Consider the following 21,613-nt stretch of genomic DNA (forward strand, 5'->3'; position numbering starts at 1 on the left):
TATTAAAGGTAATTATTGTTCTGTTTATTTAAATGATGTGTTTTATGGCATGGGCATGTTTGATAATGGCTTGTATATTCTTAGATTAAACAATGATGTTCTCAATATAAATGTCAAGAAAGCTAAACTAGATAAACTGAATCAATTTTACTTATGGCATTAAAGGCTTGATCACATCAATGAAACAAAAATCACAAAGTTACATAAACAAAGATATTTTGATCATTTTGATTATGAATCATGTGGAACTTATAAATCATGTTTGCTTGAAAAGAATCACCTTTTACTAGAAAGAAAAAAGAGCCAGGGTGGTTCTTGGACTAATACATTTGAATGTATGTGGTCCAATGAACGCAAATGCTAAAAAAAGATACTCTTATTTCATTATATTAACTGATGATCATATAAGATATGGTTATGTGTATTGCATGAAACAAAAGTCTAAACCTTTGAAACGTTCAAAGAATTTAAGACAGTGGTTGAAAAAAAAAACTAGCAAAAGTATCATGACACTAGATCCGATTAAATACTACTTATATATTTAATTTAGGCATAGATTTATGAGTACTTTTCATCATTGGGCCCAATCGCCATATTGTCATATTTAAACGATCTACCGCATGCTTGAAGATGGAAGGCTCGTATTTATATTAATAAGTTATAAGCCTTACGAGAGTGCCTTGATGGGTTGACAGTATCTGACATGTAGTGGGAACCATATGTCGATAGATAGGAGGGACATGCATTGCATGACATTGCCTTTTTACTGGATGTATCAAGTGCAGAGCAATCTTAGAGGTGTGTCATCCAAAGTGGGTTTTACGATAGTTTGGCTTTGTACAAACTATTTCTCCAAGCCCATTGGCTCTATCCCATGCTAATCAAGAAACACCATCCAACCAATATGATGCTGTATATAACATCATGCATCGGTTCTAGGATAGATGGGATATGCATGTTGAGTCGGTTAAGCATCAAGGTTAGAGATGTTAGAGACTAAGAAAGTGTTCATTTGACTATGATGCCTAGTTCATAGCAATTTCACACTGTCAAATTCAAAATCCAGAGCATCGATCTGAATTCTAGCTTTAGCCAATAGATATTGCATATATTAGTGATTCAGCAAGTTAGAAATTTTATTATTTTATGATTTTTTTATTAATTTGTTAATTTTATTATATGATATCAATATTGATAACTTTATTATTATTTTGTAATTAAGCTTGACCTTATTATCTTTTGTTAATCATGTATTAGCTGGTAGATTTGGTCAGAGTATTGACTATTGAAGAGATGCATTTATTAGAGAACGAGCCATATTAGACGGGTTTAACCATACTATTGTAGGTAGCAGTAGTTAGTCTAAATTGGCATCGACTCTTACACCATCAATTCATGCATTCAAACTATTTGTACTAGCCAGGTCACCAGTGCATGCTCCAACCATAATCTCATTGACATCGACAATTCTGAGCCCGTTGATGTCCTCTTCATCCTCAGTCTCATTGACATTAGCACCTCTCATTCCACTCTTGTTCGCGTCATCCTCACCATCAGTAGTAGTGACCACAACATCATCTTTGCTTGGCTCTTTCCCCTAAGTAGATATGATAGTATCAACCTTGTCAGAGAGTTTCACATAGACAATTGATCCCACTCATCTATTGTATGTATATCTTCGAGTTAAGAGGTCAAAGAATAAAGATTGATATATTTATTACTATGTACTAATACTGATTTTATATTTAGTTAATTGTGTTTAGATACTAATTTTATATTTAGTTAACTATGTTTATATTTAGTTTATATTTGTAAAATATTCATTAGATTATTACTTGTTCAATATGACACATCCCATTAGATAACATATTCAATATAACAATCATCTATTAGATAACATGTTTAATATATAAAGCATAAACAAATATAAACTGTAAACATTAATATAAACTATTAACAATTATTACAAAAAATAATCAATCAATGTGTACCATTTCTTGAGTGGTTATATCAAAATTTGTACTAAATAATAATTTGAAATCTTCAATGCGGGGTACATATGTAATCTCCCATCTTCAAGCATAATTATATTGAATCCTATACGAGTTGTATGCAATAAGAGGTATTGATGACAATGGCTTCATTAACACCTACATAAAATAGGAACAATAATATAAAAAGTAAATGACAACACCAATTAATAATACTTACACAAAATGACAATCATTAATAAATCCAATAGTAATTAATTTCTATTCTAATGGTGCATGTGGTATAGATCTAATAGGGAGATATATCAGGCACTGTCTTAGACCGATGTGGACTAGCATGACGTTATATCAAGAGGTAATCAAATGACCTATATCAAGTAAGTTCACTCACTTATTGTATGAGGTAAAAGTGTTGAAACTCGATAAACTTTGTAACAATTCCTCAACACATCCCATAAATTCATACAAAGTCACATAATCGCCTTGAAACCGATTAAGCTCTTTAATTAGATCTCGTCACACCTATACCTAACCATCTAATCCCAATCTAAGCAACCCAGCAATAAAATGAAAATCACAATGTCCATCCACATCAACATTAATGATACTTTGTATATATGGATGTAACTCCACTAGCAAACTATCCAAATATCATATTTTTGTTTATTATAGGGTCGATGAATAAGAAGTTTAGCAATCTGTGTTCTTAGTTTCACTAAGTTTACAGTGGTTGGTGGGGATATACAATCTTGAGCTTATAACATAATCTCCAAGTGTGGCAAGTAGCATCATGTAGAGGTATCTATTTTTATACCTTTATGACCTTTTGTCTTAGCCATTTTTAATGGTGGCATCAAGGCAGTTATTGATAGGTCACCAAGTTCTCTCAACTTTCTTTTCAAAGCCAACTTATCGAACTCATCACATTTATTGAAACATTATATCATTTGGTCAATCTCAGACTAAATGGTTGACTCTTCAGATATTTCATTATCTTTGCTCTTCACTAAATCAAACTTTTTCCAATATGGATGCACTTCAGATAAAGAATTAAACTTTCTACCCTTATATGCTCTACAACTTCATGAGCACAAGGTAATCCATGTGAGCTTTTGATTACGTAATCATAAGCATTTGCATCAATTCTAATATGATTAGCTAACTTGACCTCTTTCAATATCATATTCAGTGTGCTCTTAAATATCAAACCTCGCAATTCTTTGAATAATGAAAGCTTGAAATTATGCTTTACAACGGTAAGACTTCACTCAAATAAAATCTTGATCTTTGAATGTTGGAACTCAATAAGTGTGTTGATTATCATCATGATGATTTGAAATTCCTTGAGATGATCTAATGTGCCTCTTTAATTTTGAATGTGTACTCTTATCTCTAAATGAAATAATAAAGGTATATTGATGACTTATTGTGAAACACTAACCAAAAACCATAAATAATCTTAACAATACAACATAAATTATACCTATTTATTGTAACATTGCCAAATTGTATTTCTTTATCCGTCTAAGCAACAATAAACTTTGACCTTATACTTTGCCAGCCATTAACCCTTCACATACTTTAATGCACTTGGATAAGTTTGTAATCAATTTCTAATGAGCTCAAATTCTTTTCGTACTCATCATAAGCAGATGAATATACTAGTACACTTCAATCGAACATGAATGCCTCATATTTCTCCTTCTACTTAAAAAACTTCTTACAATTTGTAAGCATATTTATGTTGATATACAATCTACAAAGAAGATTGATCATGCTTAGAAACACTGCTTCTATGGCATTCATCAATTTCAAGTCTCTATCATAATAATGAAGTAGAAAATATACTAGGAGGCATTAAATTTTTTAACTTATCCAATGCCTAAATGTAATTCTTAGAATGCTAAGCCCCCATGTACACAAATGCAATAGAAAATGTCATCTTAGTTGAAGTTACACCAACAATTTCAAGTAGTGGCATACAGTACCTATTTGTTTTATAAGTGCAATCCATAATCAAGACATTTAGACACTAATAGGATAAGCCTATAATAGGTCTTTTACATAATTGCTTCACTTGTTAGTCCTCCTATGTCACTTTAAGTATTTACAATTAGTCAATTTTTTCATCAATTGTTGTATTTGTGATATATCAACTTTTTCAACATATTTGTGCCTTTGACATTCATTTTATTTTTTTTATAATGCTAACATTTTTCTTATTATGTTGTTTTAGAGTTAATAATTTGTTTTTGGATCTGACCATACTGTTTGACATATCAATAACTAATCTTTTTTTTTTCAATTAATCGATCTACAAATCAATGTCCCTCTAATTTTTTGCTAGTAGATGATTGTGAAATCCATGGACTATTTTCACTCCCCATTCATCATCCATTACCAACTTAATCCCACATAACACAAATGGGCAACCACACTTTTTTGTTCCCATTCTCTTATGTTGCATTTCTTCTACATTGCCCTTATCTTTTAGCTATATGTATTTTCCACTTCGTGCACATATCAATCTTATTCTAGGTTTCCTCGAGCCTTCCACCTCAGAGTTTTTAATCATAATCATGAAACCTTGATTTTTTCTAATATGTCTAGCCCATGAAACCAAAACTTCTCTACTATAGAAACTAAAACTTTTCTACTATAAAACATCTGCTCAACATTTTTAACTTTTTACATATAAATAAACTAATATTCTATGCTTTTATACCTTCCAATAACACTAAACCTCAAAAACATATTCTTACATTTTTTGTAGTAAATGAATCTATGTGATCATATCTAGTATATAAATTGTCTAGTGATTGATTTTATCAAGATAATTTTCAAATTGATCTACATATCACAACATGTTAAAAAAATTTTATAGGAAGAACTATACTGATTTAAGAAAATTATAATATATTTTTGAAAATAAAATTTTGAAAATACAATATAATTTTTGTAAATTTTGAAAATGTAATATAATTCTCGAAAATTCATTTCCAATAATACAACTTTCATAAATTCATTTTCGAAATTTATATTGTGTTTTCGAAAATGAATTTTCGAAATATATCATAAATTTCAAAAATGATTTTTCAAAAATATTAAATATTTTTTGAAATCTATTTCAAAACTTTATTATGTATTCTTGAAAAAGATTTTCGAAAATATAAAAAAATCAAACTCAATTAGGTAAAATTTTATTATCTCGTTGAACTTATCTCTCTCATTATTTTTTCTCATTTTTGAATCTGTTTTTACATAGTTTATAAGATTTAACAAAGGTTTCAACAATTTGATTTTAATTTTAAAGATTTAGAATTTAGTGTATAAGAAAAAAAATGAAGAAAGAAAAAGTAAGAAGAAAAAGTGTATGGAATGCATGAGAGTATGAAATTGTTATTTTTTTTGGTAAATCATTAAAAGATAAAATTAATATTTGCAGATTTTTTTCTTAAAAAAATTATGAGGTGTAAAGTAAGAAATTTGTTATATATTTAGAACAACCTAAAGAGAAATAAATAACAGTGTGCTTGGAACCACCCTCTCCAAAATAGTAGCAGGCTGGCTTTCGTAGGCTGCTCGGCCTTCGGCCTGTATACACAACACCTCTATCACTAACCACTGCACTATCAGTTTCAATTTTCATTTCCCTCCAAATACAAATAAACCCTAAAATTATATAGCAATTAGCCGAGAGAGATGGTTGATTACAAGTTTCTTAAGATAGAGGACGCCATCCCTTGCATCAACCAGAAAGTTAACCTTATTGCCGTCATTCTTGACTTCAGTCTGCCCCAGAAATCCAGGGGCACCGGTGGGTATTCTCATTTCTTTACTATTTTTGGTCTGTTTCGCTACAGATCTAGATATGAAGCTCGAGTTTAAACTTAGATGTTTGATTCTGAACCATTTTTGGTGTCTATTAACGTTTTTCGTGGTTCGCCGTTTTAAATTCGTTTTTACAATCTGTGATTGTGACTGTAACTGGCCGTGATGACACAAAGGCCGGACTTACGGCTACTACTTCTCTTCCTTGGGTTGGTAGTAGGATGATGTTTGTTGCAATAAGGTGTTTGTGCTGAGCCAGTTGTCTCTATCTTTCTATACTTTGTAAAATCCTTAACATTTATAATCCGAATAAGGAAGCTGTGGAGATGTGGAAAATGATTCTCTGGGAAAATTTGTTTTTTATATTCTCGAGTCCTATTTTTCTGGTTATTGTAAACTTAATTTTGTTTTTGGTCTTCGTTTTGGCTAAGCCAGAATTTGCGGTTTTGCAGATTATTTCTGTAAGCTAAAAATAATTGATGAGTCACATCCCAAATATGGGATTCCCGTTCATCTATTTGCTCAATGTATCGGCGCTCTTCCTCATGTTGCGTCTGTTGGAGATATTATTCACCTTTCTCGTGTCATGGTATAATCTTGTGTCCAAAATATTTTCCTGCCTCTTTCCTTCTGTTTTCTTTTCTTTTCTCCTTAATATTGGTTATGTTTGTTCGTTTAATATTTCACTTTAACTTTTTTATGGAAACAATTCTATATTTTGTTGAAGCACTTTTTTCCGTAAATGGAAAACTAACAAATTCATTTAGACAAGTGAAGAGGGGATTAGGAAGAAATGAACAGAAAAATGTCTGCACTTAGATCTTTCATCTAAGTTACCTTATAATTGAATCTGATATAGTACATAATAGGCTTTCATGGCAAGGTAGTTGTTCGAGATACTTCCAATGTGTATTCTCCTCCCCCCAAATTCACATATACCTATACACAACTAACTAGTCTAGTGTGGCTGCAGGCATGCGTGTGTCTATAATACTAAGGATTCTATTTATTGTAGGAGTTTGAGCTTTGACACGCTTTTCTGAAATTATTGGGTTGTTGAAGTATGGCTGTTATTAGGAATTTGATGTGCATTTTGCTGTTTATGATTCCATAAAAGGTTTAAAAAACTATTTTTCCCAGAATTTATGGGACTGCAACTTCTGAAGCTATTGGAATGTAGGATAAATTGGAGAAAGTCTTACAAATAAGATTTTGACAATTTGAGGTTAGGTTTTAGAATTGTTGAAGTATGGTTGTTATTAGGAAACTCTTTTGCTTTCATATTTATGGTATTAGTACTAGCAATTTAAGATTTTATTTTATAGATTCTGACTGTTTTCATGTGCAAGGGCAGGTTGAAAATTTTAATTCCTTTGCCCAAGGGTTAAGGTTTTGTTGAGTTTTGATTATAGAGTTTTAGGATTTTAGTTTATTTTCTTGAGGTCTAAGTTGGTTATTTACTGGTTTAGTAGTTAGTTTAGGTTACTAATTCTAGTTGATTTTGTAGTAGTCTAGTACAATAACAACAACAACACACTAAGCCTCATATCCCTTACTCTGGGGTTGGCTGTATGAAAGACCTAATAAGGGAGTCAAGTTGGGTTGTAGTTTGAATCTTCTTGCGCCACTCATTTCTATCAACAACAACCTTTTCATTTAATTCCTTAACCATCATATCTTTTTTTATTACTTGTATCCATGTCTTTCGTGGTCTATCTCCAAAAGGTTTGATCTCTCTTAGATCTAAAGACTTAATTCTCCTTACTAGTGCATAGTTAGGCCTATGTTTCACATGTCCAAACCATCTCAAACGATCCTCTCTCATTTTCTTCTCAATTTAGACTATTCTTCATTTTTCTCAAATCTCTTCATTTCTTATTTTGTCTCTTCTAGTCTTACCAGACATTCATCTAAGCATCCTCATCTCCACTATGTTCATTTTCTTCTCATGTTGTTTCTTAGTAGCCTAACATTCAGTTCCATATAGCAATGCAGGCCTTATAGTTGTTTTATACAACTTTGTTTTTAACTTCAAAGGCATGCTACGATCACGTAACACATTCGATGCACTTCACCACCTCACCCATCCTGCTTGAATCTTGTGCTTGACATCCGTTTCTATCTCAGTATCACTCTAAATAATTGATCCCAAATATTGATACTGGCTACTTTTTGGTGGTTCCTCACCATCCAACTTAATCACACTAGTACCCGCTTCCCTATGATTCCTAAACTTACATTCCATATATCCAGTTTTATATCTACTCAATTTAAAACCCCGAGACTCCAATGTACTCTTCCATACTTCTAATTTCGTATTAAAGTCATCACTAGTTTCAGGGACTAAGACTATATCATCGGCAAATAACATACACCATGGAACCTTATCTTGGATACGTCTAGTGAACTCGTCCATAACTAATGCAAAAATAAATGGACTTAGTGTTGAGCCTTGATGTAATCCTAAGGTAATGGGGAAGCTATCTGTCATGCCCCCAACCGTCTTCACATTTGTTACAACTCCTTCATACATATCTTTAACTATGTTGATATACTTTAAATGGACTTCTTTCTTCATTAAGGCCCACCAAAGCACTTTTCGAGGAACTCTATCGTATGCTTTCTCCAAATTGATAAATGCCATATGTAGATCGTTCTTTTTCACTAAAACTCTAATAAAAGCCTCAAAAGGTGGATTGCTTATATTGTGGAGTGTCCTAGCATAAACCCAAATTGGTTTTCAGAAATAATGATCTCATGTCGCAACTTACATTCAATTACTCTCTCCCAAAGTTTCATAGTATGACTCATAAGTTTTATTCCTTGATAGTTCGAACAATCTTATATATCACCTTTATTCTTGTATAAAGGCATTCAAGTGCTCTTCCTCCATTCTTCTGGCATCTTTTGAGTGCGCCAAATTTTGTTGAAAAGATCTATCAACCATCCTATCCCTATTTCACCCTAGCAGTTCTAGACTTCAATTGGGATTCCATTTTGTTCAACAGCTTTCTTTACTCTCATCTTTCTCAAAGCTTATTTAACCTCATATCATTTAATAATATGTTTAAACGCACGATTTACATTCTTAAACGGTATGTTCAACCCACCTATATCATGCTCAAAACTGCTATTAAAGAGATTATCAAAATAATCTCTCCATCTCTTCTTAATCTCCTCATCTTTCACTAAAACTCTTCTATCATTGCCTTTGTAGTAGTCTAGTAATTATCATAAATACATATTTATCTTTAGATTTCAATATTAATAGAATTATGATTATTTTGGGTTATTGAGGCATGGATGCCAAGAATTTCGCTAGTTTCTTTTTCTTTCTCTTTGAGTCATCCCCCTTATCCTTTTTTTTTTTTCTATGTTCTTGGGTTATGCTTCACTGCACAAGAACCTCCTATTTTAATCTAGCATTTTTCTCTTCTTTGCAACTGAAATCACATCCCTTTTCTTCAGACTCCAACCCTGGTTCTTGGCCACAGTTTCTATCAATTCCCAGCAGTCAACCCCTTAATTAACCAATTAAAGCGCTACTTTCTTACTTTGAAGAATTTCCTGCAACTGTTCTCTTTGTTTTCAACCCGTATTAAAATGGACTGAATTGATTTAAAACCTGATGAATTCTTAAGCCTGATCTGAATTTCTGTATAGCCATAAACCAAAAACCCCTAAGTTCCGATCCTATTCCATTACACATTCTAAGTTGGCAGACATCTCCAAGTGTATCCTACATCAGGAAGTAGGTTATAGTTATGGTAGATGGACCGCATGATAGTTTTGGTGTTGATTAGGTTTGGTTCAAAAGAAATTTATGCTTAAATCGAAAGGATTGGCTGCTAGACTTTTTCATCTATAAGATTAGGGTCCAATCAGTATGCATTTGTCTGTACTTTGGATAAGGTTTAGCATTTGAAAAATATGAGAATGGAAATGTGAATTAGACTGAAAAGTTAAGAAGAAACTGGTTAAAGGATGTAATTACCAAGTTGTGAATGATAAACTGATAGCAATGTAGCAATAGAAAGAATAAAAATGGGAAAGAGTAATTGAAAAGGGGAGAGAATTGAAATAAAAAGAACAAGTACACTTAAGTCAGATCACTCAAACAATAGTTTGTTTGATAACATATCAACAACTCAAGTTTCTGTTAAAATCAATTTGCCAAACTGAAGGTATGAAGTGATCTATTTAGCAAAAGTTATTAGATTAGATCACAGCAATTTAAATAAATAAAAAGTTTGGAAATATCCTATTTACCCAACTAGAATCAAGATAAGGCCTCAATGACCAAAATATCAAGGCCTATTTCAGAAAAAGAAAAATTTTCAAAAACCTAGATATGAAACTCAATTTGACTGATAAATTACTGTATTAATGGCTTATTAACTACCAAAGTAACTTATGTTTGGAACAAAAGACTTCTATATCGTTGAAGAACCAAACTACCTTTTAGCCCTTGTTATCCAAAAGGATAGATAAAATTTATCTAAACAAGCTATTTTTTTACTGTTAAAATAATCCCAAGTATTTCTGAGATGGATTTTGGCCATGTTTTAAACTCCTTTAAGCATTTTCTGTAACTGCCGTTATATTTGCCTGAAAGTGCAAAATTTGCATCAGCAATTAAATACTGCATCATGGGGATTCTCTTATGCTTCTAGTTAAGCTTGCTGTAAAAGAACTACATCTCTTATTTATATTTTTATACTGGCTAAGAATAATTTACGGCCAGCAGTGATGTATCTCTCCCACTCCATCTTCAATGGCTCCAATTTGTCTTTGTAGTGTATCCTTTAGCCATTAAATAGGGCATTAAGTTTGCAGTGAGTATAAAGAAATATATTAACATATTGCAGTGAGCATGTCATTGGTATATATGTCACATTATCTAATGGCAAGGAGTAAAAAAAAAAAAAAAAATTAATTGTATGATTTTGTGTTCCCTTACTTTAGGAATTTTTTTCGGGTGGTTCATAAGTCTAGGTTCTGAATATTATCAACTTTTAAGAGCCAATGGTCAGTGAATATTGACCTTAATGTGTAATATATTATTGTATTTCTTATATATGGTTCTTTTTTAGATTATAAGAAGATTATTTTGAGTTGTAGTTCATGCATACTTATTAACCTCCAAATGAGTTGTCATAATGCAAGCAAGCAAAATCAAGACAATTCAATTTGTAGACTAGACTGCATTAGTTGTTTTAATTTGATTGATAAATAAAATCAAATTCAATGTAATATATCTACTAAATATTAATTGTTTATAGGTATAATACAAGCTACTCCCATGCATTTTGCTGAAGTAGTCTTGTCTTTTAATTTAGCACTCGGTATTGTTCTTTGATTATGTTGTTGAAGATAAAATCGTAAACTTATTCTCAGGTCCTCAGCTATCAAACTGAGCTTTTAGGTTGACCTATTTTTGGGATGATATTAGAGCCTTCTGAACTTGTGGTCTAGCATTGGAGGCATGTTGCTTTAATTTTGATAAATAAATTGTAATACAATAAATGAGGTGGTTTATGCATAGTCCTTGCTAGCCCCTCGCATGAGTGCAATGGGCTTGCAGATGAGAGTGCTTCCTCACATAATAGCATAAGCTTTTATATTCGATGATTTTATAACTGCTCAAACTAAAACCTTGACACTTTACAGCTCTACACACTTCCAAATGCACAAGCTTCTTGCGTTTTCCATTTGGTCAAATGACAAGCTTATCATATACTTTATGATGAAAGTTTATAGCTAGAGGTGGCAAATCTAGCCTAACTCGACTCAATTGGCTCAAAATTGAACCTGATTATAACTCAGAATTGAGTAAAATAGCTTAATCAGATGAATCCAAGATAAGATAACCCGATTTGGAAATAACTCAAAAGTAATGACGAGATATCTAAATTAACTCAATTGAAAGTAACTTGTAATTTGAAATGATTTGATATTTGTGGTAACTGGCCCAAATTTGAATTGATCTAAGACCTAAAATGATCCAAATTTATTTAAATGGTGCTCAAGCCAAATTTATTTAGTAAAATTAAATATTTAACATTTAATCTCAAAGTGTATAATCAATAGGATAAATACATAGGCTAAAAAGAAAAGAATTAATTATATATAAATGCAAAGAGGTAAAAGGTGAACATTTTAGGAAGAAATATATGGTCCAAAAGTATTTAATACTATAAGAAATAGTTGTAGGAAAACATGTGAATCAAGGCAATTAAATCTTGTTATAGTGATTGAACCTATGTGAATTAAGATATTTGCATATTTTCCTATTTCTTTGTTTTAACCTTAGATTAATGCTTCGAAATTTAGTTCATGGTAAATTTATGGTCCAAAAGCATTTAATACTTTAAGAAATAGTTGTAGAAAATCATGTGAATCTAGGCAATTAAATTCTAATATAGTGATTGAACTTCATGTGAATTAAGATATTTGCATATTTTCCTATCTCCTTGTTTTAGCCTTAGATTAATGCTTATAAATTTAGTTTTATCTCATATTTACTCTTACGTAATTTAATTTTGAGATTAGTTGTTTGTAGCATACATTTTAGTTGATTGTTATTTATATATTGTTAAGTGTTAGATTCTCCAAATGAGTAAAACATTGGTGCTATATATAAATGATAATCCTTTATGCTTTCATCCTTTAACTGTATTTTCTCAAATTGTTCTATTTATTGACAAACATATTGCAAAAGAAGAGCCTCAATTGAAAATTGCTTAAAACTCATTGTGAGTTCAATAAATGAAGTGATCTAAACCCAATATGACATAATATGAAATAATTCAAGCTGGACATGATTTGATTTAGAATGACTCGAAGCCTTGAGTGACCTAATGGATGAAATAACCCAAACCCAAAATGACCTTTGATCTTAATAAGAAATGACTTGACTTGAAGCCAGTCTGACTTTTCTGATTGCCACCTCCATTTATAACCGTACGTTGGCAAGCAGGATTTGATCTCTCGGCTAAGTTAAAGAGGCTTTGGTTGCATGTCAAACAATCATCCTGAAAGTTTAAGCTATTAGCTTAGGGCATGAGTGTGACTTAATCTTCAACATTTTATGTAGTATTTCTTACTGTATGAACAATGCTCAGCTTGATAGAAGAGATCTTCTACTTTTTATAGACTCTGTAAGAGACAATTGTATTGCCTTCTAGATTCATATTTTTCATTAACCACGAATGGTGTTTTTTTCTTTTATAAATTTAGTTTGAAAAGCATAATTACCTTTCTGCAGATGAAAACTCATGAAGGAGATGTATATGCTATATTCAACAAAAGGTTTTCTTCATTTGCTTTATATGAAGGGATAGATGGTGAAAATTTCCATCCTTATCAAGTTTCTTTAAGATTTCACGCAAGAGAACAGGATAACAAGATAATAGCAGACCTGAGAAAATGGTTAGCAAATTCAAAGGTTATTGATGGTATGCTCTTCGTTTGCTAGTCATATCTATATTTCACCTTTTCTATGTATATTTAAAAAAAAAATCTATATTCACCTTTAACTAGTCGATTAAATGTCTTTTAAGTATCAATAATTATAATCTCTCAATTAATGTTAATCTGCATCTCTCAATTAATGTCAATCTGCATTTTCACACTCTAACAAATGTGTACGGTTGGAACAGTTTGTGTTTTGAAGCTGGTTCTACTTTTACTCCATTTGCTTACTTTTAGTTAAAAAAATTTCAGAAACTTCTTATCACTATTTTGTCCCTTCTAGATTCCATTTGACATGATTATTTAACTTTTTTGGTTGATGTTCATTTTAAGGGGTTTTTTCTATTTAAAATTTTTTCATCGTGCTTTCTATTCCCGGGTGATCCACTAGACTGAGGTTGATTTCTTCTCCCTATCCTCCATTCTTGAAGCCGTTCAGGGTTGCATCTGCAGTTTACCAGAGCTTGATTTTAGTTCAACTTGTCCTTGAAGAAAGTTTGAAACTTGTGGTAGTTATAGAGACCCCTGAACTGGATGGTAGTTAAACACATAGGTATAAACAAACAGAGTTTCTGCATATCTTAGCATGTTCTCCATGCTATTATATTAGGAGTAATAGAAGTGATATTACGTAGTGGGCTTGGGCATTAATGGGCTGCACTAGATTGAGCCACTTGGTGCCAGGCCTATCTTCCACCTTTTCTTTTTGAAGAACTCTTTTAATGTTTTAGTTTTTTAAAGTACTGGGCTGAAAGTGGCTTGATATGAGGAATAGATTGAAAGGTTATAATAATAGTAGTTAACAGTGCACCTTCTTCTCTTGGAACTTCTATTGTCAACTCTGATTACCATGTAAGTTGATATATTTAGAATTAGCTTGAATAGGACAGTTCCTGAATTGACCCCTTTTAACTCTTTTTAAAGTTCTGACAAATACACAACACACATCATATATCTATATATCAATACTCAAAGATATTGACTTGTGACGCTAAAAAATGCATTGGGATTTTGGTTCCATGTATTTAGACATTCAAAGTTTTGCATGTGCACTAGCTTTTTTGATGATTCTGTCCTCTAATTATGATACCAAATATCTGGTCATTCCCATTACCCAATATAAAACCTTTTTCCTTTTTGTGCTTGGTAGTGTCGATCAACTTCTTATTATTGAGAGAGATCAACGAAGTGGATAGGATAAATTTAGCTTGCAAGGTATTAAATCATATCTTTGATTTTCCTCTTTTTTATTTTTGTAGTTGGTATTGTTTAAATATGTCCAATGTAATTATAGGTTAATACTGCTTTTTGATAATTTCAAGGTCTGCTGATGTATCCTCATATTTAATGTTTGGCCCTACTAAGGTACTTCATATATGCAAAACTGCTAAAGATGAGTGGATGGTCTTTCTTTGGGATGGAACTGATGCTCCACCCTTCGGTATTTATAAAAAGTGAGTTAGTGTCTTTTAATTGCTTCTCACTGTTTATATTTTCACCGGAAGCAAATGCTAGGGTTTGAGGGACTTTGCAATCCTCTTGTTTTTCGCATTGCATCATTGACACATGGTTCCATGTAAATTCTGATATATCAACTTATAACAAAGCATTTGGCTATGCTTCAATGCCATGTATGGGACTGGTGTTATTTTGTCTTTTTTTTTTTTTTTTTTTCACTCCCACGGGAATTCTATCACATTTCTTTGAAAGTTATTTAATGGCTTGAATTACTAGGATATTTAGAAAAGCTAACTGGGTATAGAAAACCTATTGTTCTCTCTCCCCCAAGATCAGTAGTTACACATTTGTACTGGAAGCTTGGTTAAGGTAGTATGCATATCAGTCAAGTAGGCCAGTGAATGAAATTGCAGATTGGTGGCTGTGGCTATGCGCAATACTTGCTGTTCTCTTGAATGCATTTATTGGCCCCGTTGCCTCTCTTTTCCGTTTGAAGAAGGTTTTGCTAGTTGCTGATCTTTCTTGCATGGCTGTTAATTATATACATAGAAACTAAAGATGAATTTTCAAGTTAATTGCCGTATGTTTCTATATCGCAAAGGCATGGTTGTTCCAACATTTGTAGAGTGTATCAGTCGCAATTGACTTTTGTGTTATTGGTAAACTAGATGCTGTTACCTGTAGAAAGCAAAAGTTAGTATAGGTAAAGATGAAAATGAGGCTGGTGAAGTATACATTGCACTATATCTTCTGGGAGCTGGAGGTTGTTGGATTAATTATTTTTCCTGAAAGGGTGGTTTTTCCTTTCTCATTGCATGGAGCTTATTGGCTTGTTATCTTCCAATTTTATGTTTGGAAAGGCTCTACTTTGCTATTCAGAGTCTATGTGACTTATATATGGTAATGAGTGTTTTTAGCTTGAGATTAGGCTTTATCTTATCATGTTAAAAGAAGATTGTGGCTCAGGATTTGCTTTTAAAGTTGTGGTTAGCTTAAAGTAATGCAAAGCAGGCGGTTGGTTAACATAGCTACATTTTCGGTGGAAGCACTCACGAGGTGTATGCAATTAGAGTTTCAATTAGTTCTTTTATGAATTACAAGTGTTCTGATGGAAGAAAACTTTAAAGCCTAAATTATGATGTAATAACATGAAGCCAGTTATTCTAATTCAGTATGTTATCCTATCCTTTCCATGCATTAAGAAAATTAGGTTTCTTAAGATCTACATATGGGAGATAGAGTTTAGTGTTTAGAGGTTGATTAAAGGTGGAAAGCTCCCGGCTTAAGGCTGTTTGTCTTGTTGAAAGTGAAGAATATTTTGTGGAAAATTTTGGCAGTTGGGACATATTTGCTGCTTTTAATAGGTTGATATTGGTCTGAACATTTGCACAAGATTTATTAGGGGTAGTATGGGGATGCAATTGAGGAAGAAAGTTGTGGGTGGTATTCCAGCTATGTGCTGTGTTAGGTTGGTTATATTTTCTTTATGATGTTATAGTTTTCTAGTTACTCAAGGTAACATGTTAGGTTATAGAACTCTCATATAAACTTGGAAAAGGAAAATCAGATCTGGTTGTGGAAAGAATAGTTTATGGAGATTTAGAAGATGATGAGAAAAGGAAAAGACTGCAAGAGCACAAAATATTCGGCATTCATGTTTTTATAACGTCATTATTTGTAATTTCCTCAATGTGAAACCTAGCATAATATGAAAAGCATATAGATATTTATGGAAACTTTAAAAACTAATTGCTTGTCTTCCAAAGATTTGGATTTTGGAGTCTTAAATAGGGGATAAACTACATTGTGAACTAGCAAAAAGAATAAACTGCACTAGGTAAGCACTATAAATTAAAGATAAATTAATTCCAAGTAAATTATGAACTAAATTGTTTAAGGTATGCAAAGTGTGCTGGACGTGTTTGGCCGAATATCAATGCTTATTGACTATTAGGTATTAGCAAACTTGTTCTGCAACATTTTACTTCAAGGTATGACATATTGGCGACTTGAGATGGCTGATTATTCAAATTAAAAACTATTTGCTTCTAGGTTTTTGTCTAATTGATTTGATGCCCTTGTATCATAACTGCACTCAAATATTTTCTTCTTCCAAATTTTAATTTATCTTCAGGTCACCATTGGTATTTTTTCTTCTTACAACTTCTAAAGGTTTGACAAAAAAAGGGAACTAAAATTATTAAGAAAAGCATAAAATCTATATACCTGCACTTTTGAGATTGACAAAGATCATAACACCATTGACTCCTATCTAATGAGGTAATTTTCTTTTCCATCTCTATTAAGCATGAAGAGTAAGGTGGGAAGTCTGAAAATATTAATGAAACACCCATGAAAGTCACTTTGGAGAAGCTTCAACTTTTAGCTGGTCTGGAAACCCAAATTAACTTCCTGATAAGCTAAAAATATTAGAAGTGAGATTGCTAAACATCTAACTTCAGCTTATAGAGTAGAAAAGCTTTTTTAAAAGCTGGGCCAAACACCCAATTAGGGAGACTGTCAGATTGATGTTTGAGTTTGGTAATTTCTAGAACCTTAGAGTTGCCACGTTGCCAAAAATACTGCAGAAGTATAGGTGAAGCTTTCTAAAGTTACATAGCAAAAAACAAGCTAACTTTTCCTTATAAGGCTGCAATAATATGCACGCTTCTCTTATAGTGAAGTTTCTATAGCATGAATTTAGACCCAATGAGTTGCCATTATGTTGATACTGTTGACAAAAGATTTTTCTAGCAACCAACCTTTTGTTTTGTTTTGTTTTTTTCAATTTTTATTCAAATACTTAAAACTTCAAAATAGTCATTTACATTTATACATAATTAGTGAGGTTTTGGGTTTGAATGAGCTAGCTGTTGTCTATTACTGTTATGTTACTACTTTGACGTAAAAAATAAAATAAAAACATGGACTACTTTGAAGGGAATACATGTGCATTCCTTTCCACCTTTGTGACAGTATCTTCTTAAAATTCAAATCCGGTCTGTCAACAGTTTTAACTCTGTTATGATCAAAGTTAACTTCATTAATGACTAATGCGTAAATGAATAGGTTTTAGTTTTGTAAACACAATATTGATGCTTGCTATGTCTGAGGTTTTCTTTTTTTTTTTTTTTTTTTCATTTTTATTTGGTATTCTAACAGATTTATTCATGTTAATGACTATACTCCACAGGCTCGAAGATGAAATGCAAAACCAGCTTCCTTTATGTTTGGAACCCATGCCTTTATCAAGAGATGTGCTATGTACATTTCCCACCGTTGGAACTATCTTAAGGGTGATCATTAATGAAGATTGCAGAAAATATACCCCTCAGTTGCCGAAAATTGGTCAATGGGTGAAACTTTTTCATGTATTATGCAAAGTGCATGAAGGATTATGGTATGGTGTGTTGACACCATCTTCGAAGATCCGAGATATACCAAATGACAATATGCTCATACTCGAGCGCCAGAGGTGATTTTTTTTTTGCATGTAGCACCTTATTAACCAAATAGATTATGTATTCCTTTTGATTGATGTTCTTTCTGGAAGTTCAATTTCTCACTCTTTTACTATATCCATCCATGTTAGCAATTATGATCACCGATTATCATGCAAACTGGATAAGATGCCATATTGGAGCTTTCCGTGGCCGTCAAGAATTACAGGTTCCATGTTGTTAGTGACTATAATTTGTTTTAAGTTCTCATTTATTAGCATATTTGATTCAATCTCCTGGACTCAATTGTTGCATTTTTTCCTGGAACCAATTGAAAATGATTAGTGATGATATACTTTAATATTTGTACGTCCTTCCTCAGAGGTTAACTGCGATGATGTACCATTTGCAACCTTGATGGATGTTCTCATGTGTCGAAAGGTATTATACCCTTCAGCTTCTTTTGACTACATGGATATGGTTATTTTGTTAAAAGTAGTAGAGGGTACTAATTTACCTGGTAAACATATGGAAATCAAAGCAATTTTGTTCTTTGTTGCATTTTATTAGGTTGGTGACGGCCTGATTGTTTGATTGAAGATTCTTCTTCTCTTTCATCCTCTCTTTTCTGAAAAATGAGGTGCTCCTATAATTTGGGCATTTATATTTATTATTCTTTTTAGTATTTTCAAACCCTAAATCTAAATATTTGGATATGTCAAACAGTTCCTTTTACAATCTTTTGCATATCTTTCAAATTTGTCATTCTATAGAAAGCAATGGAGTTAATTGCTGAACCCTTTGAAAACACCCAGAAATAGTCACCTCCCTCCCTCGCACCCCTTGTTGACCCAACCCAAGCCAATTTCATACATTGCTTTCACGTGGGACCCATTTTCCCTAACACACAACCATCCATGTTATTGATCTGTCAAGATTAGCTGGGCTCAGATTGAATTTGTTTTGAATTCAGTTGAAATTCGAAACTTTTGGCTGCAATAATTGGTTTGAGTTTTGTAGTGTACAGATTTTTGGTTTCTGCAAGTTTGGCTGATTAATGGCTGTAGTACCTGGTTGTGATGGTGAAAGTTGGTTCCGACTGGCAGTGGGTGGCAGGATGGTCTGAGTGGTTGGGCACTGGTTGTTTGCTGTCTTATTGTGATGACAAAGATGATTTTCTTCTCTTTTTGTTTGCAATTGTCTTGAATATTCCCTTTTTTTTTTTTCTTTCAAATGCCAGTTCTATCCCCTTCTTTTGATTGATATCCTCTCCTTTTATCTTCATGTCTTCGTTTTATTTAGGGGAAATAAGAAAGATTATTGGTGAAACTGCCACCTGATTGGTGGCTATACCTAATATAGTCTGGTGAGCACCACATTGGTTAAAGAGGAGTGAGCTTAATGGTTTTAACCTTTTTTTCTTCAAAACTTGAGCAAGGATCCATATCCTCTCTTGCTTCATTTGTTCTTATATATATAAAGTTGGTGATGGTCACAGAAAGAAAGCTTGGAATTTGGGTCAAAAGGGGGGAGACTTTTCAGGGTGTTTCCAGGAATGGGAAAGAGTAAAGAGTAAAGGGGGGGGGGGGGGGGGGGGGGGGGGTGGTGGTGATCATGTTTAACTTGATGGCAAAGGCAGCATTAAGCTAGAGAATACGTTTAACTGTAGTTTTGCTTTTGTGTTGCTCGGATAACCTTACAGGTAAGAAAGAAATTTAGGTGTGTAGTACGAGTTGTTGCTGCAATTCCATGGCGAGTTGAGGATTTCTGCTCTCCTCCTGGAATTTATAGGGTTAGGTTCGCTCTAGAGGATCCGACTGCCAGAATACATGCTTTTGCTTATGCTGAAGATGGGGTAAGGACATTATTGTACTACCATTTCTCTTCACATTTATAAATCTTGTGGTGAGATGATCTTTTAGACTTTTCTAGTGTAAAATCGTTTTACATGATTGCAAATATTTAATGATAGTCTTCATTTAATAGTTGACTCCTACTCCCCCAAATGTAAACCCAAAAGAAAACAACGAGGAATAAAAAGCAAGAGTGTAGGAAAAAACTTCCTCTTGCCCATAAGTAGTTACGTATTTTGAGTCTCTGATGCCAATACCTATAAGAAACTTTTCCTTCAAGTTTTGAGATATAAGGTTCTGTAAACCTTAGGATGACCAAAACCTGCATGATATAATTTTCTTTAACAAGTGTCTCAAACAAAAAATTAAGAATTGAGGGGAAATATAAATTCGGAGCCACAGCAACAGGAAAAGGAAAACCTTGGAAGCCCATTCTGGGAATCTTTCTAAACTTGCCTACTTGTTTTTGTTTTCTTCAGCTGAATATCTGCTTACTAAACTTGAAGTGTGTTGCATCTGCTGATTTGATTTTGTAAAATATTCGTCTGTCTTGTGAAATTGAAGTTTACTAGTATATTATATGCTTTTCTCATAGCTGTTCTACATTATTTGATTCTGTTTTACTGCATTTCTTCATCCATAATAGGCGAAATTTTTCAACGGTTATTCCTCCGATGCATTGACACAGAAGCTAATTAAATTGCTTGGGGTAGCTATAAGTGCTGGTGGCATGGAAATTAAGGGTGCCGCTAGAAATCCCCCATGGGTGCAGTGTTGCTTGAAATCTCATTACCTCAAGTGCTGTAAGATTTGTGATAGAAATCTACCATGGGTGCAGTGTTGCTTGAAATCTCATTACCTCAAGTGCTATAAGATCTGTGACACCAAGCTTGTCGGTTAAAGAGTTTGACCGCAATTTGTCGATATCTACTATCTAGGAGTAACTATGGAAAAGGGGTGCTTGTTTATTCTATTGGCTTTTGCTCTTGGTAGGTAAACATTTCAAATTCAAAAGAATTCGTTTATGATGGTCAAGAAAAGAAATTTCCTATTCTTGTATATTAAGGGCATGAAAAAGAAATGGGAAATTATGTCTGAGCTTTAATATTTTTTTATTAATATAATAATATTTTAGATTAGATTAAATTAAATCAAAACTTAAAAAATCATGTACAAAATTTGACTTACGCAAAAATATGATCACAATTTTAATAAATAGTCTTTCCAATGAAAATTTTCTTTTTTTTTTTTACAAAAATCTATTCCCTTTAAAAAAGAGGAAACAATTTTCCTAAAAATAATCCTATTTTCTATTGATTAATAAGAAATCATATTCCATTGACCAACCAATAATTTTTTGCCAAATAAATACCAACAAATATAACAATCATTTTTCAGACATTTTTTCACAAATCAAAAGAAACCTTAAACAGTTGTGAATTTGTGTTAAGGAAATTACTTACCCAGGGCAATGGGTCTTCAACTCTCATATTTTGTCGGATCAGTAGGCCATGTTTCTGGGATTATTTGGTTTTTTGACATTCTACTTATTCGTCTTGTTTAAAAG

At 32.5% G+C, this 21,613-nt stretch overlaps 1 protein-coding gene and 1 non-coding gene across 4 annotated transcripts; both read left to right on the forward strand.

The window, feature by feature from the left end:
* Positions 1-5,516: 5,516 nt before the first annotated feature.
* LOC111291475 (protection of telomeres protein 1b-like) lies at positions 5,517-21,105 on the forward strand. 3 transcript variants are annotated; one of them, XM_022883266.2, is made up of 10 exons: positions 5,517-5,808; positions 6,275-6,411; positions 13,090-13,279; positions 14,446-14,510; positions 14,661-14,749; positions 17,947-18,228; positions 18,346-18,422; positions 18,576-18,634; positions 19,896-20,048; positions 20,693-21,105. In XM_022883266.2, exons 1-10 carry the CDS (start codon positions 5,694-5,696, stop codon positions 20,945-20,947), a joined length of 1,422 nt encoding a protein of 473 aa, XP_022739001.2. In that variant the 5' UTR covers positions 5,517-5,693; the 3' UTR covers positions 20,948-21,105. The 3 variants fall into 3 exon arrangements, with proteins under 3 accessions (XP_022739001.2, XP_022739002.2, XP_022739003.2); XM_022883267.2 differs by lacking the exon at positions 19,896-20,048; XM_022883268.2 differs by lacking the exon at positions 6,275-6,411.
* LOC149516051 (small nucleolar RNA snoR113) lies at positions 5,980-6,081 on the forward strand. Its single transcript, XR_016346737.1, has one exon. It is a non-coding gene; the product is annotated as a small nucleolar RNA snoR113 (small nucleolar RNA).
* Positions 21,106-21,613: the final 508 nt, after the last annotated feature.

Source organism: Durio zibethinus, chromosome 11 (assembly GCF_047325235.1).
Source record: "Durio zibethinus cultivar Kanyao isolate XHJ-2024 chromosome 11, ASM4732523v1, whole genome shotgun sequence".
In the NCBI taxonomy this organism is placed as follows: Eukaryota; Viridiplantae; Streptophyta; class Magnoliopsida; order Malvales; family Malvaceae; genus Durio; species Durio zibethinus.